This window comes from Lissotriton helveticus, chromosome 6 (genome assembly GCF_964261635.1).
Source record: "Lissotriton helveticus chromosome 6, aLisHel1.1, whole genome shotgun sequence".
NCBI classification, from domain to species: domain Eukaryota; kingdom Metazoa; phylum Chordata; class Amphibia; order Caudata; family Salamandridae; genus Lissotriton; species Lissotriton helveticus.
This window is the reverse complement of record NC_136067.1, coordinates 1,822,221,442-1,822,247,770: the sequence shown is the minus strand read 5'-3', so window position 1 is coordinate 1,822,247,770 and position 26,329 is coordinate 1,822,221,442. Positions and strand designations below refer to the sequence as shown.

Below are 26,329 nucleotides of genomic sequence, written 5' to 3'. Positions count from 1 at the left end.
CACAGTTACAGTAAAATCGTTTCTCCAAGATACTACGGATTTCCTAAATAAATTACACCAACTTCCATTCAATGAGAACCAAGACCTTCTGGTCAGTATGGATATTGTTTCATTGTACACTCAAATCCCTCAAGACCAAGCCTTAGAGGTGTTCGAACTCTTTTTGAATAAACGGGAAAGGCCAACTAAAATACCTACTGAATTCATACTGGATTTAGCCAAAATGGCTTTGACTAAAAATTATTTCAAGTTCAAGGACGATTTTTATTTTCAAATAAAAGGAGTCGCCATGGGCTGTCCATTTGCCCCAGAGCTGGCTATTTTGTTCATGAGCCAATATGAGGACACCTTCATTTACAGCAATAACCCCTTCCATCAATGGATCGGAGGATGGGTCTGGTTCATTGATGTCTTTTTCACATGGTCTGGTAACCCAGAACAGCTTGCGGAATTTCATGAGTGGCTGGATAATAGGATGAGAGACATTAAATTTAGCCTTCAAACATCCAACACTCGACTCTCTTTCCTTGACGTTGAAGTCTATTGCTCCAATGGTCAATTGGTGACTACTTTGTACAAGAAAAAATCGGATCGAAATAAAGCACTAGACTTTTCAAGTAATCACCCGAGGAGCCTAAGACAAAACCTACCTATGGGACAGTTCCTCCGCATCCGGAGAAACTGCTCCTTTAAGGACGAATACATGAATCATGCCAACACGTTGAAAGAAAGATTAATTGACCGAGGCTACCCGGCGAAATTATTGAAGCAAGCCATCAAACGAGCGTGGTGGACCCCACGGGAAGAACTGCTCAAAAAGAAGGAAAAGAAACAACTAAAACGAACGGTTTGCGTTTCAACTTTTTGTCCATCCTCAAATTTCTTGAAAAAAACTATCCACCAAAACTGGCATTTATTGAAAGATCTTGATGACCAGTTTAAAGAGGTACCACTGTTTGCCTTTCAAAAGGATAAAAGTATTGCCAACCAAATTGTCCGTGCAGCTGTTCCTAAAGTAAAAGCACCCACTCTACGGGATTATGTCAATCTCCCTCCAATTACTGGAAATAGGAAATGTGGGACATGTCTGTGCTGTAGTTCCAATATCGAAGGTGATTTGTTCCAACATGAAGGCATATCATGGAAGCATGATAAATTTACAAACTGTAAAACGCGTAATCTCGTGTATGGAATAATCTGCCCATGTAACAAACTTTATAGTGGGAAAACTAATCAGGAAGCTAGGCAAAGGATGTCACAACATAAATCCAGGATAAAAAAGAAAATATTTACGGCCCCCCTGGTACAACATTGGATTGATGAGTCTCATGGAGAAAACGATTTTAGATGGACAATAATATCGAAGATTGAACCAGACCCAAGAGGTGGTGATCTAGAGGCCAAATTGAGACAGCGAGAAGCGATGTTAATTTTGAAATTTAACACTACCATTCAAGGCCTAAATGAGATGTCTGAATTGTATAATCTTTGAATTTCTAAAAACCACCTTCTCAAGTAGGAGGTCACATCTCATGCGAACCCTTAGTCACTCCAGGATCCATTTTCTAAACGTAATGCATTACCACCGTACATGTTACACATAGGTCATACACTTTTTATCACAAACAAATCCATGTGAAGCACTGAAATGGAACATCATGGATGACACCGACCTTTTGGCAACAAGCCAATTGCCTATGTATGAGAAAGAAATGAAACTAATCAAATACGTCGACACGTCAGATTCAAGCATCTGAATATTATCATGCCTTCAGACCCTCCAATCCGTCAAATCTGCAAGATCAAGCACAACTGCGTCGAATCGGTATAAACTACAAATCCCAGCTGTCATATCAGACTGCACCAGAAATCCGGAAGTGATTTAAACGTGCTAACCCGGAACTGGCTTACGGCGTCTGCATTCATGGAGGAGACGCACTGAGGAGGATACCGAAAATCTTCAAGGTAACTTTAACAACTAATCGCGCATTTGAATTGCTGCAGTATTGTGATCTAAACTGGTGAGTGGAGATCGTAAACGAGCGAACTAGATTGTAGAATCAATTTGACTGAGGCATACAATCAAGCACGACCTCCGGTCAGCTCAATCTCTACGTAAATACAGTACGCTCACATACCGCTCCCGTAATGGCAAAAAGCAAATTAAGAGCGAGACGATAATGCGGAGAATCTTACATTGCTCTTTCGACAAGATGTGGCATAAATTAAAGTGCACCCGCAGCAAGTTTGTCAATAAACCGTTTTTCCTGTTACAGATAATAAAAAGAACCCAGTAAAACATTGACACGATGACAATGGAGTCCTGAAGAACAGTGGACTAAATAGGGAACGCCCGACCGACTCACAAGTAAGTAACTTGTATTCACGAACCACTTTAGAAGGAGTACCAACAAGGTTGTCAACATTGCTAGACACAGTTGTATTCCTCTCTTCCAGCCTCACGGAAGTGAAGACTACATAAAGAAGCACAGGTAGGAGCTGAGTATATGTTGTGCTGAATGTAAGTTGAGAGTGGCTCTCATAGATGACTGACAGGATGTTATTTAATTTATGTCTTCCAGATTCAGTTGTGTGGTCCTGAAGAGAATCCCTTGACTCATAGGGATTTGAAACGCGTCGACCCTTTTTTCTTTGTTTGTCTAGACCAATCGATTATAAATATGCATTGCTAACTGAAAAATTACTGATGGTCTTGCTTATGAATATTAAGGAATTAGTGTATCGTTTCATTGAATGTATTAGGTTCTACCTGCCAATTTAAAGAGAAGTGCTGCAGGGCCTATAATATAAAATAATTGTTTTCCCTTCCCCACTATCAATTTGTGCTGTCTGTCGTCATTCTACGTCCTTGAGTGTTTTGTGTTAAATGTGTAAAATCTCTGTCTTCACTCTTTTGGGAATTTTTTGCCCCAACCCCTTCCCTGAATTATCCCCAAACTTTAGACCTGATATTCACCTCTTTGTCATTTACAATGAATGTATTTGATTGATGTCAAAAAAATGTATTGTGTTGTTTTCAAAAAATTTCCTTGCTCTTCTTAAAAAGAAAAATCAAATTAAAATAAATTAATAGAATTTTGATAACAAGTTCGCGACTGAAAGAGTGGTCTGTGGGAATGGGTTATTCTTAGCCCATTGCCCTTGTAAAAAATGTTCAACTAGTGCACAGTACTGGCATTTTGTTTGTTTACTACTTTATTGGCGCAGCCCTACTGTGCTTCAGCCAAAACCCTTGTTGCTACTTAGCAGTAGTAGCAGCACACTTAAGAAGACAACATATTCATGTCTTCCCATATCTAGACGACTGGCTCATAGAAGCCACCTCATACAGCCAGTGTGTGCAACACACTCACGTTACTATTCAACTGCTTCACGACTTGGGATTCACAGTAATCACACCAAATCGCAGCTCCAACCCTCGCACATACAACAGTATCGCAGCGCTACAATAAACACCCAACTAACACTAGCTTATCCCTCTCCAGCCAGGATAACAAGTGTACAAACTCTCCTAACAAAATTCAAACTGCAACACTCGCTACCAGCTCGAGTGTTCATGCAGCTCATAGGGATGATGGCATTTTGCCATCATCCCTATGAGCAAGACTGCAAATGCGTCCACTTCAAGAGTGCCTAGCACGCCAATGGAACCAGGCTCAAGGTCAATTGACACACCTTGTGTTGGTAGACGGTCGGACTCATCGTTCTCTGCAATGGTGGAACACCAAAAACCTTTCCAAAGGGCGACCGTTTCTAGAGCCAGTTCCTCAAATAGTCATAACAGCGGACGCATCGCTCTCCGGCTGGGGAGCTCATCTACTGCATCACACCATGCAAGGCAGGTGGACACTGCAACAAAAGCTACTCCACATCAACCACTTAGAATTTCTAGCTGTGTTTCTAGCCCTAAAAGTATTTCAAACTCAAGTGTCCGGCAAAGCTGTCAGAGTCCGCACAGACAATATGACAGCTATGTACTACATAAACAAGGGGGAGGGACACTCTCTGCAGCTCTCTCAGTTAGCACAGCAGATATGGAGATGGGCTATACCACTAAAGATCTTCCTCTTAGTCCAACACGTCCCGGGAGTACAAAACACTATGGCAGATCTGCTAAGCCGACAAACACAGCAGATCCACGAGTGGGAACTTCATCCGTTCTTTCAAATGTGGGGACAACCTCAGATAGACCTCTTTGCCACCCACGAAAACGCAAAATGCCTAAGCTTTGCCGCCAGATACCCACACCCATTGTCCAAAGGCAATGCGATATGGATGAACTGGTCAAAACTATTTGCGTACGCTTTTCCTCCTCTCCCACTACTTCCGTTAGTGGTACGCAAACTACAACAGCATTCCCTGACGCTCATTCTAGTCGCTCCAACTTGGGCCAGACAACCGTGGTACACCACGCTGTTGCAAATGTCTGTAGTACCACACCAAAAACAAAATCTATCTCCACGCCTATCTAGCACAGAACCATGGAGAGATCAGACACCCGGACCCAACTCAGCTCAACCTAGCGATCTGGCTCCTGAGGTCATAGAGTTTGGTTACCTCAACCTTCCTCCAGAATGCATGAACATTATTAAAAAAGCTAGACGTCCCACTACTAGAGCATGTTATGCTGCTAAGTGGAAACGCTTTGTCATATACTGTCAAAACAACCAAATAAATCCCTTAGACGTGTCTATTCAACACATCATAGGATATCTATTACACCTTCAAAAGTGTAATTTAGCCTATACGTCTATCAGACTACACCTTGCTGCCATTGCAGCATACTTACAAAATAGACAACATCTATCTCTTTTTAGGGTACCAGCTATAAAAGCTTTCATGGAAGGACTCAAAGAATCATTCCTCCCAGAACGCCACCGGCACCAGTGTGGAACCTGAACATTGTGCTTACAAGATTAATGGGTCCTCCCTTTGAACAATTACTTAAATGTGGATTGCAATTCCTAACCTGGGTATTAGCCTTCGTAGTAGCAATTACTTCTCTCAGAAGGGTTAGTGAACTACAAGCATTTCCCATTCAAGAACCCTTTTATCAAATGCCTCATAACAAAGGGGTTCTTCGTACTATTCCTAAATTACTTCCTAAAGTCATTTCATCATTCCATCTAAATCAATCAGTTGATCTGCCCGTATTTTTCTTGCAGCCTCAAACAGTCTCAGAAAGAGCTCTACACACCTTAGATGTCAAAAGAGCATTACTGTACTATATCGAAAGGACGCAAACTTTTCGTAAAGCAAAATAACTTTTTGTGTCTTTTTCACCGCCACATAAAGGCAACCCCATATCAAAATCAGGGATCGCCAGATGGATTGTTAAATGCATACAAATATGATACCAGAAAGCCAAACGTACGTTAACAATTCCACCAAAAGCCCATTCAACAAGAAAGATAGGGGTTTCAATGGCATTCTAGGGAACATTCCCCTATATTACATATGCAGAGCAGCTGCATGGCTTACACCGCACACATTCACAAAGCATTACTGTGTAGATGTGCAGACTAAACAAGCCACTGTGAGCCAGGCTGTACTAAAAACACTGTTTCAAACAACTGCAACAGATACTGGTGGTCGCCGCTAAGTGTCGGTACTGCTATACAATCTAGGCATAGTGTGTAATCTGCAGCTCATATGCCTCGAACGGAAAATGCTACTTACCAGTATGCATCTGTTCTTGGCATGGAGAGCTGCAGAGTTACACACGCCCACATGCCTCCCCGGCTACCTTTATCTGTTCCAGTATTATCTTAATTAGATACAAATCACATGGACATCCCTACTTCTTGTATAGCTCCATCACTTCCCTAATGGCGAAAAACAATCTGGGGATGGAGCCGATGCCCATGCGCAGTATCATCCAAAGGAGGAGTCACCTGTCCCGTGACTTCCAAAGACTTTTCTACAACATAAACTGCAAACATCTGGGCCCAACACTAGGTGGCCATCTATGCATAGTGTGTAACTCTGCAGCTTTACATGCCAAGAACAGATGCATACTGGTAAGTAGCATTTTCCTTCTGTAAGAGACATATGTAGTTATAGATTCCTTACTGCCCCAACCACCCTCCGTGTTCTGCGAACTGACTTCTAGGGATAGAGACTCCTTTCCAGGGCCCGATTTTGTGCACCAGTGGTCAGTGTCTTGCATTGCTCTGCGCATCTGGCGAGGAAAGTCATGTCAGAACTGACGTCAGTGCGCCGGGGCGGTGTCTAAATAGACACCTCAACATCATCCCGGCGAACACGACGCTGACGACGAACGTGACTGACACCACCTACCAACGTGCAGGGGTATTGCTAAAGAAAAATTCTCCAGATCCAGTCTGACGCCTGTGGGTAATTCTAAAGGTAATTACTGTAACTACATATGTCTATTACAGATGCATCGTTACCGAAGGTAATTAACTTGTTTGTCAGAGTGTCTGGCAACAGGCTAAGTAGATCTGAAGTGTTTCTGTTGTCCTTGACCCATCTATTTGTCCGTTCATTCAGCTTTTTGAGGTTGCCAGATCTGCCCTCTTTGTTCAAATCACCTGGTTTACAACACTTGTTGCTGCCAAAGCCCTCTGTGATGCCACATCGACTTGAATGTGGTTGTCCCCTTTATAATGTGCAATCCTTTTCAACCAATGCACAGTTGTTCACTATATCTCTTGGCCCTGAAAATGGTCGTTATGGTTGCAATACCATAAGCTTGTCACGTGAGTGTGCAGCAGACACTTTCAGTCCAGCCGCCTTCCACAACATTCTTTCCAGACACGCTGGTGTTGAGGACTTAGACTACATTTCTGCTGAAGGAAGTAACACCTTTCAATGTCGGGCAGGCCGTCACTCTTTTGAACTGCTTTGCCCCCACCTGATCCCTTGAAAGTGGGGAAGATATTCTATTGTTTAGTAACAAAGAGAGCCCTTTGTTTCTTCATTGATTGTACAAAGGAACATCGAGAGGACAATCAACTCCTTGGAGGTTTCTCGAGAGCAAAGAAGGGGAAAGCAGTGCAGAAAAGAACCATTCTAACTGAATTGCCCCCGGCATAATAATCTGCTATGCACTAGCTTAGAACAGCCATTTGAAGGACTAAGAGCTCATTTCAAATGAGCCAAGGCTGCTAATACTACACTAGCATGTGTTGTACCTGTCCTGGGTATCTGTCAGGCTGCAACATGGGCCCCAATGCACCCTTTCACGAAGCATTATTGTCTTGGCGGTCTGGTTCGTATGGATGGGTTATTTGCCTGTTTCTTTCTCCAGAACTTTTTGATCTGAGCAATTCCACAGATCCACCACCGGGAGAAGTATGGATTTGATATCTTTTCAGAAGGTGAATAATCTGTGATGAGAAGTATCTATCAGAATAAAACATTACTTTCCTTTGGTAACGCTCTTTCTGGTGGATAATCTGTCTAAATGCAGATTCCTCACCAAAACATTATCCTCCCTATTCTGTATGGACTTTTTTTACATCTGAAAAGATCCCAATGTAGAGATCTGCACACTGGTCAGACCTTTTTGCCGACGGGGGTCTGCATCTGAGGATGCAGACAAGCCTACAAAATCAACTGAACATTTCCCGACCTAGTTTGACACCTGGGCGGAATATAACATGGTGAAGAATCTGAGGTTAGATAGAAAATCCTCCAGGAAGAGTATTTCAGATGGTAAGTAACATGTATGAGTGTCCAATCTTACCATGTATTTTTTGATCGAGTTATTAAATCGTGCTTGTCCTAAGGCTGTTGTCATTTGGAAGTGATAGCGAAAACTTTAAGAGCTATTGATATAAGCTGCTTGGGCCCAAAAGGAATTGAGTCATGCAAGATATCGATAACAACAATGAGTGTAATCTCTTGTACACTAATGCAAAGTTACAACCAGGTGGTGTCAAGTTTTGAACAGGGCCTTCATTAAGCACATTTACCTGAATAATACCTTGTGGAGCTATTGAGATATGTGAAATATGTGGTTATCTGGCTAAATCAAACTGGAATACACAGTTAAAGGTAAGTAACTTGATCATTACTTTGTCTAAAACTGTGTTTTTTTTTATAGGTTCTGCATTTGATTGGTATGGCCCTCCAAGAAGAAAAACAACATCTTGAGAGCACCAATGATGATAATATCATAATGTTCACCTTTACTCAAAAGATTTCACGTAAGTTTGAGCTCCTAAATAATATGCGTTTTAGTTTTTCTTTTGTAAAAGGTTCCAAAATATAAAAACATGAGAAAGCCTTTGCATCACACTCCGACAACAATTGTAATATGTCATTGGCTGATCACATTTTTGTTTAACAATTCTTAACACCCTTATTAAGCATCGCTGTTCTCATGTCCTACTTGTTTCCCATGTTTTCATTTGAAGGTACCTCTGTGAAGAAAAGTAGGATCTGCTTTCATGGTCACCCCACAATTTGCTGGTGTCATTATGTTTTACTGACTAGTCTGACTGGAATCCTGCTAACCAGGACCCCCGTCTCTGTGCTTCTCCCCTAAATTGGACTTGATGAGTACTTAGGTACTCCCCTGATTAGCTACTGTGTACCCTGATAAGTCCCTAGTATTTGGTACTAAGGTACCCAGTACATAGGTACACCAGAGGTCTCCCATCGGCTGAAGCATGTATTACACCCATGAGAGACCCCTCAAAATGTGACTTCAGGCCTGCCATTGCAGCCTGTGTAAGCTGGTGCTAGCACCACTTACGACAGATATGTTTCCTTCTATCTGAGGTCACTGCACTTAAAACCAATAAGTCATCCCTGAGGCAGGCCTTTCAATCCTGAAGGCAGAGTGCTCCGTTCTAAGTGTGAGGGTGCCCCTGCATCCATGGACACCCCTACAATCCATGGAGTCCATTTTTCTGGGTTTAAGTGTATCTGCAGTTATGATACATAGAGTGGCCTTGCGTCACTACGCAATGGCTAACTCTAAACTGGGTTTAACAAACCCTGTGCACGTTTGGTATCAAACATGTTAGAATAATGCCAAAGTATGATTCCATGCACTGTAAGGCTCCTCCGAGATGCCCTCAGTGCTCCGCCCCTCTGTTCAGCCTCTCCTCCTCTGGGAGGGACCCCTGAATGTGTCCAACCCTTTCCTTATGGTATTTAAGGGCTTACCTGTGGATGGCTCCTTAGATTTGTCGTGGGACAAGATTCAGATCTGAAACCACTTCATCTTCGACCACCTGGGCACTCTGGACCTCACTGGACTCTGTTTTGGGAACCGAGACTGCAACTGGGAAGACTCCTGATGCTCCTGGTCTCGTCGTCCTGCAAGTCTGCTGCAACGTATGTGCCTGTGCTCCATACAGGACCATGAAGGCCCACGGTGCAGAGGATGGGATACAGGCGAAGATCTTGGCTGTAAGAGATGCTTGAGGTAGGAGTTTCTTGGAGCCCAAAGATCTCTGGAGGAGAGAGTCAAAAAGCCTTTGCAATGGCAAGTCAACCCAGTGCACAGAGATTCTGTTCCAGCCGTTCTGACTAGGGATATTGGCCTCAAACTCGGCAAAAAAACAGTACAGGCCTCGAGGGAGTTGTAGAACCACCACCTGTGTTGCTGAGCCTTTCAAAGTCCGTAGGAGCCCAGGATCAGCAGACGGGTCAGCTGTGTTGCGGTGCCTGCAGATGCAGGGAAGTGACCCGTTCACTTCAAGGGAAATCCTTCAGGTGTCTTGGATGCCCACAGCTCCTGGGAGGGGTCCTGTATGGAGCATGGGCACGGGCGTTGCAGCAGACTTGCAGGACGATGAGACCAGGAGCAGCATTAGTCTTCCCAGTCGCAGTGTCTGTCCAAGGTGAAGTCTAGCGAAGTCCAGAGTACCCAGACAGTCGAAGATGAAGTGGTTTCTGATCTGAATCTTGTCCCACAACGAATCTAGGGACTCACCCAAAGGTAAGCCCTTAAGTACCCTAAGGAAAGTGTTGGGACGATTCAGGGGTCCCTCCCAGGGAGGGGTCGGAAAGTGGGAAGGATACTACCTTGTCCTTTGTACAGTTTTGCGCCAGAGCAGGAGCCAACTGCTCTCTGAGCTGGTTTGAACTGGAGTATGCAAGGAGGTATCCTAGTTCTTGGGGTATCCAGGGATGGGGTGACTCTCCAACTTTCCACCTTCCACAGGGTTTCTTCATGGTACACTGGGAAGGGTCCTTCTTCGTTAAAATTCAACCACGATTTACCTATTGACTAACATTGAGCATGCAGTCGTGTTCCCACTCTGCACATGACCTCCGTAGGGTTCCTAGATACTAACCTTGGGTGGTTCCTTGGGTCCCCAGCTATTCTACATTTTCTGGGTCCATTCTCGAATTAGGTCGTAATTCGCATTCCACTATTTTAGTATATGGTTTGGTCTTCCTGGGGACCACTCTGTATTCTGTGCTATTTATGAATTCTATTGACCAAGGATTTTGTGTATTGTGTTGTATCACCGGGTAGGAGATAATACATTGTGTTAGTGAGTGGTAATTATAAATACATATACTTATACCTTCACTGTGTGGTTCTTTTACACTTAACCCATACCATAAGATTAAGTACTGGGAAAACAAGCTTCTTTACACTCCTTTTGGATTAAGCCTGAAGGCTGATCTCTATAGCTACCACTTAGAGAGTGGTAGCTATAGACCACAAAAATCACCATAATAGTTGTCTGGATTAGTGCAGGCTGCTACAGTTATCTAAGTGGGCACCATATACTAATCCAGCCTCTTACAGTACCGCTTCATTTTCCCTGTGAAGGACCAACCCCGAATATTTAACAGAATCACTCATCCACCAAATCTTCAACTTCAATGGCATAGACCCACTCGTGAGCGGGAAAAGCTCTGCTTTTCCCTGTTTATAACTGTACCTGATATCTACCAAACTTACTCACCTCCTTAATCAATTGGGCAAGATTCATCGGTGTGACGTACATACAGAAGAATATCGCCTACATACATGGAGAGTAAAATGTAGCCAGAGCAAAAATGCAAATCTGTGTGTCGGTTGGGCTTATTGTAGCTGTGTAGAAAAAGGCTCCCTGGCCAATACAAGAAGTAGAGGGAACAGGAGGCAACCCTGTCACTTGCCTCTAGCTCAACAGGGCCTGGAGTTTAGTGGCAGGTTTTGTGTACAGTTACCTTTCTACATTAAGAAAACTCTTAGCTTAGGATGACATGTCTCTTTTATATGGCCATCAAGAATATGCACGACAGATGTTTTTGGGTGATATGCCATTTTAAATACCTAGGAGCCTGCATCACACGATGTCAGTCAGTAGTCTATGTGTGACAGGAAGTTGTGCAGCGAAGAATAGAATGAGTACTTTATCTCTGTGGGGTGTTGCTCCCTGCCCCCAGATATAAATTAATTTGTACATATCGATAATTCCCTCCTGCGCTTCTGTTGATTGTGTTTGTAAAATCTGTTCTGCTGGCTTGGTCTAGGTGAGGGTCAAGGGCCAGATTAAAGTTTTTACATCACAGTTTCAACCTCTGTTTATTTCAGAATATTTCTTGTAAAAAGTCTGATTCATCTTCATTTGATGCATCGGTGTTGAGAAACAGTAGTTTATTCTTGTGTAGCGTTTCTGCCAGTACAATACTCTTGTCCGTGTGATCTGCAAAGTGCTGTTAACCTAAAATCTACATGACTGTGAGTAAGAATGCATACCTCCTAGAATGAGTTATTAGAGGAAAAATACCAATATGTACCCCATCTTCTGGCCGGATGGTTGTTGTGGGTTAAGATGGGTCTCCTGTAGCATAGTAATGTCTATGCCGTATTTGTTGGGATATGCCAGTACTCACTTCTTGGAAATTGTTTATTCCCTTATTATCCACATCAAGCGGTTCGGAACGCCGATCGCTGACTGCTAAATAGATAATTGACATCGCGAGTGTCAACTAACCAATAATTTATTGGTGATTACCCCACAAAGACAGTCAGAAGTAATCCTTCATTGGCAACAATCCTGTTAAATAATTAATTTATCTGGTACAGAATGCACTGCACCTTCCACTTGGGCCATTCATTCATAGGTCCATACCCGTCTTTACTTCAAGGGTCTTCAGTCTACATATGAATTTCTGGTCCTGAAGATGGTCTTCCAGATGTTATACAAGATAATACCAAAATATCGACAATTATAACCCCTTGTCGCTAACATTGTTATATAGGAGTTAATCACTGAATGCTCAATGACAATTTCCATCTGTAAAAATATATGAAATGGGTTTCCACAAAAATGAATACGAGATAAGATCATTGTAAGGACTATTAATCATAGTCATTTTTGTCTATGTGAACTGTGTTATGTACCCTCTTGCTAGGCTATTTATTCACATAAATTCATATAGAAAAAGTATACACCCGTCTGTCTGTTCCTTTTGATTTACTTCTCGGTGATTTTTGCAATTAATTTCAATCATTCATTTAGTTGAGGCCACTGATTTTGACTCTCAGAATTAGTTTGTTAAAAATCAAACTAGTTTGTGTTTAAAAGAAATCCCTTGTATGCATTGTTACCTGACAATTATACATATAGTAACATCAATTCAATGCAGAGTTTTAAACAAACAGTTCAAAGACATTTATTTCGGCTCAACAGCCATAAAAGCGCATTAAAAAAAGGAGAAATCTTACCATATATAAATAAAAGACACTGTGGTAATTAAAAACACATATAACGTAATTACCAAAAGCAATTCAGGCTTTAAAAATATAAATACATTTAATCAATGAGATAAAAAAATGGAATATAGGGAATGCCAATCTGGTTTTACAACATCCGTGGTTAAGCTGGGGATGGTTGTGTGGTGGTATTTGGGTTATGCATGGCAAGTCGGCACAGTGACGTTAGGTTGCTTCTCAGGTGGTGCGCATATTTTTGACCTAGCTCTCCACATGGCCACCAAGTTGCGGTTGAGTGCGTAAATCAGTGGCTTGCTGGAGTCTGTTCTTAATATCCTTAGGGCAAGTTTATGCTATGTAATGTCCAAATTCAGACATAGTGGGAATATCCAGCAACGCCAGCTGTTCATGTAGGGCGGACAGAAGAACATGGCATGCTCTATGGTTTCTTTAGGGGCACCACAGGCTTGGCACCACCATTGTTCGACCCTGGTGATTTTTGCCCACATAACAGTGAACGAGTGGAGCGGTGGGATCCCATATCGAAGTACCAAATACAGGCGTCTAGCTAAGGGAGGCTCTATCTCATCCAGGAAGTCCTCTCTGATTAATTAGTCTTTGATTAGGATAAAGGCATTGGTCAAAGGGCCCTGACTTGCCTGGATATGCAATAAGGAATCTTTGGGCTGCCAGTAGCCTGATTTGGAGATCACCTTCCACAAAATTGTCTTCCCAGTTTCTCCGAGAGTAGCTTTCATATACTTGAGCCAGGGTATCTCACGGGAACCCACAAGACTGAGTATTTCTTCTAAGCCCTTGTGATAAGAGTGGAGTTTTAGGGTAGTCCAGATCCTCCTCCAATAGAGGATAGTGCGTAGACCAGTTTTGTCCTGTGGGCCTCTCAACCCAAAATCAAGTCTAAGAGGGAGTAGGGGAATACTTATTGGAACACCTGCTGATAAAAGAATCGGTTTTCCACTGTAACTAATGTGGATACATCCAGATGTCCCCACAGCTCTGCTCCATAGGAAGGTGTCCCTAAGGTTTAATGTTGGTAAACCTGCAGAGCCGGTTGTGCAGATCAGAACTGTGAGCTGTGCACATCATAATTATGCCTCCTACTACTTGCTTTAGCTTTAGCCTGCTCTGCATGATGTGTGCATTCCACCCTTAATTTATAGTTTGTGTAATGTCCAAATACGTAAAGGTGTGCACTTGCTCAAGGGGAGTCCCAGCTGGTGTTGGAGTAGCCCTAGTCGAATACCCTGGATTTAAAATCATATACCTGGTCGTGTCCACATTTATTTCTTGGCCCGGCATCTTACAAAAGTACTTGCAGTGGTCCAGAAGTTTTTGAAGACCCATGGGGGACTTAGAAAGTTGGAGGGCATCGTTGGCGAACTTAAGGGCAGGGATCCTGTTTGCCAGACTAGAGGTGTCTTTATCACTCAGTCCTAGGAAGTTTAGAAGACCATTGATGTAGAGTGTGAATAATGTATGAGCAATTACACCCCCCTGCCTTACCCCGGTACTTACAGGGAATGGCTGTCAACTTGCTAGCTGGCCATTCCTAACCTGTACATAGTTTTTAATGTGCAATTTCATGATAATATCTAATAAATGACTGGGCACCCCCAACTCTTGGCGTACCTGCCAGAGGTTCGGCCTGGGGACTAAATCAAAGGCGAAACCTAGGTCCACAAATACGACCTCCCCCCAGAGTGACAACTTTCTAGTACAACATCAGGAGACTGAATACCTGATCAGTCATACTTGTGGATTCCCAAAAACCCGCCTGTAAGGGGGAGATATCATTGTCTGATAACCATTCCTGTAGCTTGCCAAGTATGACCCTGCTAAATAGTTTTTGAGAGCTGTCAATGAGACTTATGGGTCTGTAATTGGCTGGCAGGTCACGGATACCCTTTTTATTTAGGGTAATAATTTCAGCCCGACCCACATCGGAGGTATAGGTGCCCCTTTCAAGAAGGCAGAAAAAAACAATGAGAAATAGGCACTCCATGTGTCTGCCTCACTCCTGAATAGATCTCATGGGATTTTACCTAGTCCTGGCACTTGGTTTGGTACAATACCCTTGATGGCTATACTTATTTCTTGGGCTTAGATGTCCTGTCCATTAAAATCACACCCACAGGTAGGGGTTTCTAACGGGCCACCTCCATGCTATCCTTCACCTTCCCTGTGCCATTAATTGGTTGCTCCAGAGTCCCCGGGCTCATCAAATCATTATCAACAGTGGACAATTCTCCTATTTGCACATACTGGCTGCAGGTCTATCATTCGTGAGGACATTGAGGGTGTATGGTGAATGACACTGCGTAACTCGGTTAGAGATTGTATTGAGGTAAGGCTCAAAGACACCGTCCTAGCTGATAATCTCATGTCACTGGAGTTCCGTACCTCTGCCCCTGATCACTCATCTATCCAAGTCAGGCAGATGCCCCTCTGGGTGGAAGCTACTAGCATGGGAAGAAAGGCCCCAGGGAACAAGGAAGGTGGGTCAGGTCTGAATATGGTTGATTGACTAGTGCCCCGGGGTAGGGAGGCCAGCCCCATACTGGTAACATCACCAAATCCAAGTGCTAGAAGCGCATCAGCATCACCAGCCAGCCCAGGCACCGTAGTGGGCCATTGCCCTGTTGCAGAATCCGCCCAGGCAGGACAGAGTTCTTCCATCCAAGAAATCGATCTAACCATTAACAGAACCAATGTAGCAAGCTTGAACATTCTGTCTTGGAATGTAGCAGGGTTAGAGAGGAAACTGAAACTCCCAGAATGGCACAACTTCGTGGATAAATTCGAAGTATGCATATTCCAGGAGACATGGAGTTTAGCACCACTCCATAAATCCATAAGGTTGTGTGCTGGCCCCCACCCTATTTTCAATATTCATCAATGGGGTGGTGGCCCACCTCAACAAGGAGCCATCTGATGCCCCAATGTTGGCAGGGGAGAAGACACCCACCCTCCTCTTTGCCGACAACACTCTCCTAATCTCCAAGTCCCCAGGTGGCCTACAGAAATTATTGAAGAGTTTTGACTCATTCTGTAAAGAGCAGGGGCTAATCATCAACACTAGTAAAACCAAGTTGATGACTATTAACCCCTCTAAACGCTTTAGGAACAACATTAGCCTTAACGAAGTCCCACTAGATATGGTTGAGTCCTTCGACTACCTGGGGATCAGAGTTTCAAAAAACATGAAGTGGTACTTACACCTAGATAAAATGCTTTTAAACCACAAGCGGATGTCTGGTGCAATTGTCAGAGAACAGCATCTTTCGGTTAGTAGACCGGTTGCACCAGCACTCGCAATTTATGACGGGAAAGCTCTACCCTCGGCCCTTTACGGGGCAGAGCTTTGGGGCATGGAGAACATCACCGAATTATCCAGGTCAGAAAATAGATTTTTAAGAAATCTTGTGTCACTTCCCACCTCCACCCCTTTGAAGCCCTTGTTTTACGACACTGGTAGGAGGCACATCCAGGACATCGCCAGGCTTCGTCCTCTGCTCTTTTGGGCTCGTCTTAAGAGGACGGCGGAGCTTTCCAAGTATGCCGCGGAGTTTGATGAATTGGTAGCGGCAGATAAGGGATGCAGGATAAAATGGCTGGCCGATCTGAAGCACCTTATGGACCTTATCGGCCTAAGTGAGGCATGGGTGACCCAGACTCCCCCTTCCAAGCCCGACTTTAAGCGGGCATATTGGGATTGGGTCTCAAAGCGTGAGTTAGCGTGCCAGCAGGAAGGGAAACTCACGGAGGGATTCCTTGAATTCAAAAGCATCCGTAGATTAGAGCCCTATCTCGACTTTATTCAGGTCCCGAGGGACAGGACCTTGTATATGAAGCTGAGATTCGGCACCCTGCAGGTTAACTCAGTGATATCCTCTTGGAAGAGGTCGAATTCGGTCCCTGCACCTTGCCCTAGCTGTGGCCATCCCGATGAATCCATTGCCCATCTTTTCCTGGCATGTCCTGCCTATATAAAGGCCAGAGAAAAGTGGCTTAAGCCAGTCTGTAAAGCGCTAGGCTTTATGAGCCATGTGGCTGCCCTACGCATCATGAAAACAGACACCTCCTCTCTGACATTGATCTGCAGAGTAGCCAAATATCTGGGCTGTGCCTGGCTACTAAGACTAAAGGCGGTGGGCAAGAACTTGGAAGGTTCCCAAACAAAGGATTTGGGATGAACGACTGACCTGATTTACCAGCTTAATCCAGGGGGCAATAAGTGGTTGTTCTCGCCTGAATACATGAAATGGTGATCATGATCATGTCTCATGAATGTAATTATTTTAAACTGTACATTATATGCTGATTTTACTGGTTTTAATGGATTGATCTTTTGATACGTGTTTTGTGCTCCTTATTAATTGTGGCTACATATTTGTATTCTTGTAATGCTTTTATGATAAATTTTTATCGAATAAAGCTTATCTGACTGACTGACATACAGTCTGGAGAATTGGGTGACCCAATCACTTGCTAGGATATTAATTTCAATGGAGCTAAACCCATCCCTGCTGCCAGAGGACACCCAGTTCCGCAAAGCACAGTGCTCTTTCTGCCTAGTAGTAGCTAGGAGGCTCCTCCACCTTCCCTGCTCCCACTCTTTTTTGGTTCAGATTTCTTTTATTGCGTTTCAAAACATGGAGCTCAACAAACAAGCCTGAATGCTCTGCGTTCATCGGAATGCAATCTGGCAATAGGGTTAGTACATTTGGCAAAAATACAATAACAATGAAAAAAAGAAACCCCTTTCCACCCCCTCCCCCTCCTCCCGCCGGTTGAATGTGTTGCTGTGAACTGGGAGTGCGAATATGGTTGAATGCGTTAAATAGCAGGAGTCTTCAAATCTGTCCTTTTAGGAGACCCGCGAGACGCAAGAGTCTCAGGTATTTGGGGAAAGTGAGTGCTGTAAACTCTGATGTCAGCAGGCCAGGGAAAGGCTCCCACAGGTCGTGAAATGAGGCCCTGGGATGTGTCAGTGAAAGAGAAATCCTCTCCATCCCCATTATGTTGCAGTCGGTGGAGCCACTCCAGTCTGGAGGGGACCATCTTAGTGCCCCAAGGATGTTTTGAACCGCTGCCCCCAGGGCTAATGCCATCTGTTTGCCACTCCGAGATTTAAGGGGGAACATAATGGCATTGGGGAGACCCAGGAGAACATATACCGGAAAACGGGGGATCTGTGTATGGAAGTGGGAATCTACGTCATCTAAGACCTACTGCCAATATGTCTCGAGAGAAGGGCATTCCCATAGCAAATGAGTGAGGGTGCCTGTGGGCTACGGGAAGGATTGCCCCTATTGAGGCGAACGGGGGCTAGGTACCAATAAGTAGCCACCTTTGTTGCAGTCTCGGTGGAGACCACATTGCGGGCCGTGTGTCGAGCCCTGTAGAAGATATCATGCCATTCATTCGAGGTCATGGCCCTGCCTAGCTCCCCCTCCCAGCGTAGCTGGCCGGGAGTCTTCCCAACATCCGTGGTGCGCTTAACAAACTTATATAAGTCCGAGATCAAATGGGCGTCATTGTGGCGTGCTAGCAACCATTTCTCAAACGATGTGAGGTGTCTTTCTGATAGATACATCTGCCATGTGGATTCCTCACCTTGTGAATATCCCCTTGCGTCAGCAACATTCGGAAATTCTTTTTGTAGCTTCGCGCCGACGTGGACTTGGACGTCATAGAGGCACGGCATCGCTCGCGACTCTGCTGACGTCACCGACGCCTATAATAGGCCCATGCCGGCGTGATGACATCAGTTCCTTTTTTTCCGCGTCGTCGACGCTAACGGTTTCGGGAATCTCAGTTACAATACTGTTACTTAGTTTCGTTTCTGTGTATTTTCTGATTCTTTGTTTCGTTAAGATGTCGAAGAAGACCGGTTTCATGCCCTGCAGGGAGTGTGGAAAAATGATGTCCATCACGGATCCACACGAGGACTGTATTTGGTGCTTAAGCTCCGATCACGACGTAGATGGATGTTCATCATGTCGCAAGATGAATCCGAAGGCCCTGCGGGAGAGAGAAGCCAAGCTACTTGTGGCAAAACTTAAGGCCGACAAGAGTAAGAAGACATCAAGATCTCGCTCGAAGAAAAATAAATCGAAGTCAAGATCAAAGTCGAGGTCGAGGTCTCGTGAGGGTTCGGCATCGAAGTCTTCTTCGGATCATGCTTCTAGGTCAAGGAAGAAGCATAGGAAGAGGAGACATGAGTCTCGACGTCACTCGAGTGAAAAGTCGGACTCGAGATCGAGGTCACCCAGGAAGGTTCGTTCGAAGGTGGTCCCTCCACAGGAGTCTCCGGATCAGGAAGGTGAGGCTTCGCCTTCGAGGTCGCAAATTCCCTCCCCGGCTCCGGAGTCCAATCCATCTCTGGCGCCTTCTCCGGTTCGAGATGAGGAAGAGGTGGTTCATGTGGAAGTTGAGGAATCTGCGCATTTTGTTGAGCCGGATTCGATCCCACCTCGAGGTCAGCCTGAGGGTGTTCAACCACCTTTTCCAGCACGGGTCAAGACCCTTCAGCATTCTTAAACGCTATGTATGGTGTATTCTCAAGGGCGTGGTACCCCTCTGGTGCACCTTCGGGTCCCATGGGTCCTCTGGCATTTAATTTGGGAGTTCCTCATCCATATGCCCCGGCTCCATTCATGCCGTTTATGCCAGCCCCATCGACGCCGTGGCAGTTTCCGGCTCCGCCGAGGTCGTCACCGACTCGTCCGAAGTCGACGACTCCAATGCCGACGTCGCCTGCTCCGAGTAGACATCATGAGCATACACCTCGTCCATCGAAGTCGGTACCGATGTCGGTTCCGACTCCATCGGAGTCGTTGATGGGTCCGGTACCGAGACTTGTTAAGGAGAGATCCAGAAGTGAAGCTCAGCATCTCTTGGAGGAACGAAGTTATGCCGACTCTCACCCTGACTTAGAAGAAGGTGAGCTGGGAGAAGATTGTTTTGAAGAGCTGGCTGATGCCAGTGGCCTTGATTTTTCCCCAGAGTGGGAATTGCCTTCAGGACATGATGCGCCTTCAAAGGATGTCCAGCCATATCATGTGGTAATGAAGAAGGCTGCAGGACTTTTACATTTAACTTTACCAACAGTTGAATTTAAGTCAAACCTTCTGACAGAAGGTCTTCACTCTCCGAGTTCGGCTGTGGAGCCTTTACTTCCATTTAATGAAGCATTAACTGAGCCCATTATGGAGGTGTGGAAGAAGCCGCTCTCTGCTCCTGCTGTTTCCAAGAGTGTGGCTAGGAGATATAGGGTAGCTCCAGAGGACCCTGCTTTCTTAACATCTCACCCTTCTCCAGAGAGCCTAGTGATTCAGGCTGCATGCTCTAAGAAATCTATAAGTGCTTTTCCTCACGTTCCTGGGGACAAGGAGGCTAAAAAACAAGATCAGGTGGCCAAGAAAACTTTCTCGTCTGCTAGTATGGCCTTGAAGTCTACAAATGCCACTTGCCTCATGGGGAGGTATGTGCACGCTCTTATGGATTCAATGCGTGCTTTGGCTCCTAAGATCCCTGAGGAGAACAGGAGTGATTTCAAGGAGGTATTGTCTGACACCCAAGCAGCGGCACGCCAAGTTATTCAGAGCGGTCTTGGCACGGCTGATTCTGTGGCTCGGATTATGGGTACTGCAGTTGCTACGCGAAGGTCAGCTTGGCTAAAGTCCTCGGACTTTTCTGCTGATGTTCAGGCGGCGCTTTTGGATCTGCCTTTTGACGGAGAAGGACTATTTGGCAAAAAAGCGGATACAGCCCTCGAAAGGTTTAAAGATAGCAGAGCTACTGCCAGATCTTTGGGCCTTCAGACTAGAGGTGCTTCGACCAAAAAGTTCAGAGGGTTTGGACGCTCTTCCTTTCGGAACTTTAGACAAGGTCAGCAGCAGCAACAACAACAGCAGCAGCAGCAGAACACATTGTATAGGTCATACAGGGGAAAACAAAGGGGTCGTCTTCGAGGACGTCAAGCCTCTTCCTCCTCCACCTCCTCCAACCCCCCAGCCACAGAAAAGCAGCCCTAGATCCGCCATTCAGGATCATGTGGGTCCGGTGGGAATCGGTTACATCAGATCTTTGGGTTCTCAATCTCGTAGAAAATGGGTATGCCCTTCCCTTTTGGGAATTCCCTCCCAATTGCACTCCTTGCCAGGGATATTGCTCAGAGGAACATATGTTGCTTCTACAGGAGGAAGTACAGACTTTGTTAAGAAAGGGTGCGATAGAGGTGGTCCCAGAGCAGGAAAGGGGTCAGGGATGCTACTCCCGGTATTTCCCGGTATTTCCTGATTCCCAAAAAGGATGGCAGGCTTCGTCCAATCCTGGATCTCAGGATCTTGAATTTGTATCTGAAACAAGAGAAATTCAAGATGCTCACCCTTGCTCAGGTTCTTCAGGCACTGCTGGAAGAAGACTGGATGGTGTCGCTCGACTTGCAGGATGCGTACTTTCACATCCCCATTCTGAAGTCGCACAGGAAGTATCTCTGTTTTACGGTGGGATCGCAACACTATCAGTTTGCGGTCCTTCTGTTTGGGCTTACTACTGCGCCTCGAGTCTTCACCAAGGTGATGGCAGTGGTGGCGACGCATCTCAGGAGGTCGGGGATTCCTGTATTCCCTTATTTGGACGACTGGCTGATCAAAGCAGAGTCGTCAGAGAGAGTGCTCCATCATCTGCGAGAGACAACCCAGTTGTTGTTCAGGTTGGGTTTTTCGATAAATGTACCCAAGTCTCACCTGGTGCCCTCCCAGCGCAACCTGTTCATAGGTGCTGTACTGGACACAACTGTATGTCGCGCATTTCCTCCTCTTCAAAGGATTCGCGACATACAGGAAATGATTCCTTTATTTTACAATGGAGCGGTCGTTCCAGTCCTGAAGGTCCTTCGCCTGCTCGGTCTGATGGCTTCTTGCATTCTGTTGGTCAACCACGCACACTGGCACATGAGGGCGCTCCAGTGGTGCCTCCGCAGGCAGTGGTATCAGCACAATGGAGATCTCAGGGAGTCAGTGAGGATCTCCAGAGAAGCTGCGGCGGATCTGTCTTGGTGGGGCGTGGAAGGCAACCTGTCTCAGGGGAAGCCTTTTGAGTTGCCTCCTCCGGTGGCCACAGTGATAACGGATGCATCCACTATAGGGTGGGGTGCTCATCTGGGGGATCTGGAGGTCAAGGGTCTTTGGTCTCCAGAGGAAAGGTTGCTTCACATCAACCTTCTAGAATTGCGGGCGATACGTTTGGCGCTCAAGGCCTTCCCCCTTGCCTTCGCGGTCGTTCGGTCCAGGTCCTGACGGACAACACGACCGCGATGTGGTGCATCAACAAACAGAAAGGAGTGGGGTCTCTGTGTCTCTGCAGAGAGGCTCTGCGTCTCTGGTCCTGGGTTCAGGATCATCAGATTTGTCTGATGGCAAATCATCTGGCCGGAGTTCTGAACGTTTGTGCAGACAGTCTCAGTCGGCAGTTCTCTGCCGACCACGAGTGGAGGCTCCATCCGGAGGTGGTTCACGACATCTTTCAGATGTGGGGGACTCCTCGGGTGGACCTGTTCGCCACTCGCGAGAATACTCACTGCCTGTCATTCTGCAGTCTCCAGTATCCGATGCAAGGAGCCTTGGGGGACGCGTTTCAGTTGAGTTGGGGAAATCAACGCCTTTACGCATTTCCTCCCATACCTTTGATTCCTCGGGTTCTGAGGAAGATTCGCCAGGACCGGGCCCAAGTCATATTGGTCGCCCCGGACTGGCCAAGAAGGGTGTGGTATACAGATCTTCTTCACCTCTCCTCTCACCCGCCGCTCCGTCTCCCTCTAAGGGCAGACCTCCTCTCTCAGATGGAGGGGCAGGTTCTACACCCCCTCCTCCAGACATTACACCTTCATGCCTGGAGATTGAACGGGGTAACCTGAATTCCTTTTCCCTCCCGCCTGACGTTGTGGATGTCATCTTGTCAGCCAGGCGTGACTCCACTAAGTCCATCTATTCTTATAGATGGTCAAAATTTGTCACGTGGTGTGGGGATAAATCTATTGACCCTTTGAGAGCCCATTTGTCTGATGTTCTCCAGTTTGCCCTTTCTCTGGCGCAGCAAGGGCTTGCTGTTGCCACAGTTAAGGGTTATCTTTCAGCGCTGTCGGCATTTCCTTGTTTGCCTGACCAGCCATCTCTTTTCAAATCTCCTGTAGTTTTAAGGTTTTTAAAGGGTCTCACAAATAAGTTCCCTCCTGTTCCTTTTATTGTGCCTCAGTGGGACTTAAATCTTGTATTGACCTTTTTGATGGGTGCTCCCTTCGAGCCTCTTCACAAATGTCCTATGAGGCTTCTGACTCTTAAGACAGTCTTCCTCGTTCCAATAACCTCAGCAAGGAGGGTAAGGGAGCTTCAGGCTCTTAGTTACAAGCCCCCTTTCTTGACCATTCATGCTGATCGAATGGTTCTTAGGACCAGGGCTGCTTTTCTGCCTAAGGTGGTAACTCCTTTCCATCTAGGACAGTCCATTACCCTTCCTACCTTCTATCCTCCCCCTCACCCTTCTAAGGAGGAAGAGAGACTGCACCGTCTGGACCCCAAAAGGGCGGTGTCCTTTTACTTGGACAGATCTAAAGACTTTCGTTTGGATGACCAGCTCTTCATTGGTTTTGCTGGCTGCAAGAAAGGCAGAGCGGTCCATAAAAGAACTTTATCAAGATGGATCGTCCTCTGTATAAAGATCTGCTACTCTTTGGCCGGTAAGGAACCACCAGAGGGTATAAGGGCTCATTCTACTAGAGCTAAGTCCTCAACCTCAGCATTGGCTAGAGGTGTTCCTGTAGAGGATATTTGTAGAGCGGCAACTTGGTCTTCCCTCCACACTTTCACGAAGCATTACTGCTTGGATTACGAAGTGAGGAGGGACGGTCACTTTGCACGCTCTGTCCTCCAGGATTTCCTGGTTTAGAAGTGTGGACACCCTCCTCCGGGAGTGGGGACTGCTGTGGGACTCTATTCACAAGGTGAGGAATCCACATGGCAGATGTATCTATCAGAAGAACAAGTTACTTACCTTCGGTAACGCTTTTTCTGGTAGATACAATATCTGCCTGTGGATTCCTCACTGACCCACCCACCTCCCCGTTGTCCACTCTTCTATACCAGAGTTTCTGTAATGTATTTATTTTTTTGTCAAGGGGTTGTTTATTTCGAATGTTTTATTGCATTTGTTTCACACTTTGTGTGTTTTACCTTGATATTTGTACTGCGTATACTGTGTATATGTCTACTGTCATTGTTCCAACCGTGTGCCTCGAAGGCACGGAAAAAAGGGTGGAACTGATGTCATCACGCCGGCGTGGGCCTATTATAGGCGTCGGTGACGTCAGCGGAGTCGCGAGCGATGCCATGCCTCTATGACGTCCAAGTCCACGTCGGCGCGAAGCTACAAAAAGAATTTCCAAATGTTGCTGACGCAAGGGGATATTCACCATGTGAGTAATCCACAGGCAGATGTTGTATCTACCAGAAAAAGCGTTACCGAAGGTAAGTAACTTGTTCTTCGGCGCCTCCCCATACGTCCCCACCCAGCACCCAGTGTCGGACCTGAAGATAGTGATAACGCTCCCACTCTTTTTTTTACCAACTGAGAGCAACTTCTTATGGGCACACCTGGATGCCTAGATCAAGGCCCTGTCTCACTTTTTTTATCACTTCAACCAATTTGGTATTGGCATCTCTACTGAATTTATTGTGCCAGGTCAGTGGGCCCGTCCTCTCGGATACTCGCCTGGTCTCAGCAAAGAAAGGGTTTCTCAGTTTTTCAAACAACTCACTATGAATCTCCAAGATTGCCCTCAATGATACTCCGGTCACCCCATCCGAAGATTGGGACGTCACTCATTCCATGCAGTAGGCTTTCAGGCTATAGATTGGACTGAGGTTCCCCAGCGATTCCTCTATGCTACTCCATTAGACCCTGCGCCTATTGCTGTTGACTCTCAGTCTTCTGTCCAGTGGCTCTCCTGAGTGGTCAGGTAGGCCTTTAACATTTAAACTATGCTTGAGAGCCAAGACATTATGGTCACTATCTTGGCAGGGCATTACTATCATGTCCTCCAGGTATGGCCATAGCTTAAGATGCAGCAGTATGTAATCTATTGAGCTAGTAGAATTTATACGATTAAATATATGGGTTCCTGTCCGGTTGGAGTTAGTTCTGCCATTACAGGCAAGTAACCCCTGATTTAGCGTGAGTGCATTCATTTTTACGGCAGTGGGTGTCCATTTCTTAGTGGGGGGGGATCTCAAGAGCTGGGACTTACCATATGTCATCCTCATCTGTCAAAAGAGATGGAATCTCATAGTTTAGTGGTTCGAATCCACAGTCACCCCCCCCCCCCCCCACAATTTTCCTAGCGTTTGATGACAGCGAAGCTCGGTGCACATTTAGTTGGTCTATTACAACTGGTTCCTTGTTGTATCCAGCAGATCTACAATATAATTTATAGAAATAATAAGTTGCGCCCTGGGGATCTGATAGGCTAATGCGCAGTAAGTGTGGGGAATCCACCTTCACCTTTCTCAACTTACCCATCACGGTCATCCTTACCTAAATTGTGAGTCCCCCAGAGGGCCTACCCTTCCCAAGTGTTACAGTTTCCTTAAAGACGTTGGCATAGCCTTCATGGGACAGGGTTGCAGGCACCAAATCTTTTCAAAGAGGTAAAAGTCATACTTCTCAGTGTATTCACATCACTCCGTGCGCTCTAGTTTTGAGGCCAGGCCTGCTACATTCCAAGAGATGAGCTCGGTCAGGGTGTCCGGAGCTGTGGCAGTATCCCTGCCCTCTGCTCCGGTCGTTTGATTTGGCATGGCAGGATGGAACGCCTCATCAATACCTGCTCTGCGAATTGGCAGATCTATCGCGTTAGGGTCCCCCTTAGAGTGTAAACAGTCTTGGCTAGCACTGTGGCCTGCTGTGGAAATTTACTGGCTCTCATAGTTGTCTGAATACTGCCCTGCCACTATTGGGTAAACTATAGGGTAGTCTGTCCTTCCATCAGGATGGCTGTCTGTGTTCGGGAACACCACCTTATGCTGCCCCTCGCTCAGCGGAATTCCAGTTCAGTAGTCAATTTCATCCCAGAACGCACTGCCTAAAGATCATGTCTTGTGAGTTACAATGTTCCCTTCCAATACCAAAGCACAATCAGAGTTGCTCTCTGTCTTAAAAGGGAGCAGAAATGATGAACTATTGAGTATCCCCTATTTGGAATAAATACTATGGAAGGCCCTGTCCCACCATAAGTATGACATGGATGTGGCAGGCCAAGTGGCTGTGAGTTTTGTGTGGTCAAATACGGGATTTCCAGGAGTATGATGGAAAAAAATAATAATAAGGAGGATCCAGATATGTCCAACCGGGGGGGGGGGGGGTGGCGGTTCCTGGCGCCGACGGGCGCAGGTGGGGCCTGCCCGTGCCCCTGGCTTTGCCCAGGCGCGTCCCATACTGCAAAACTGTGGCACGCTTTAATAGCGCTAGATGGACTGCAGGTGTGGCTCATAAAGGGGATTCCGGGTCTTGTGGTACCTAGCAGCTGCCAGCTGCATTTGCTCTTCCTGCTAGTGGTGCCAAAATGTCAGCAGTATAAAGTAGTTGTCA

General features: G+C 45.8%; 1 protein-coding gene across 2 annotated transcripts in view; it reads left to right on the top strand.

Annotated features, from left to right (window-relative positions):
- UBR2 (ubiquitin protein ligase E3 component n-recognin 2) overlaps nt 1-26,329 on the top strand; it is a 1,610,484-nt gene that overhangs the window by 763,601 nt on the left and 820,554 nt on the right. For both annotated transcript variants that reach the window (XM_078649714.1, XM_078649715.1), the window contains exon 26: nt 8,093-8,195. In XM_078649714.1, coding sequence (XP_078505840.1) covers nt 8,093-8,195 — 103 coding nt within the window. The remainder of the gene's footprint in view (nt 1-8,092; nt 8,196-26,329) is intronic.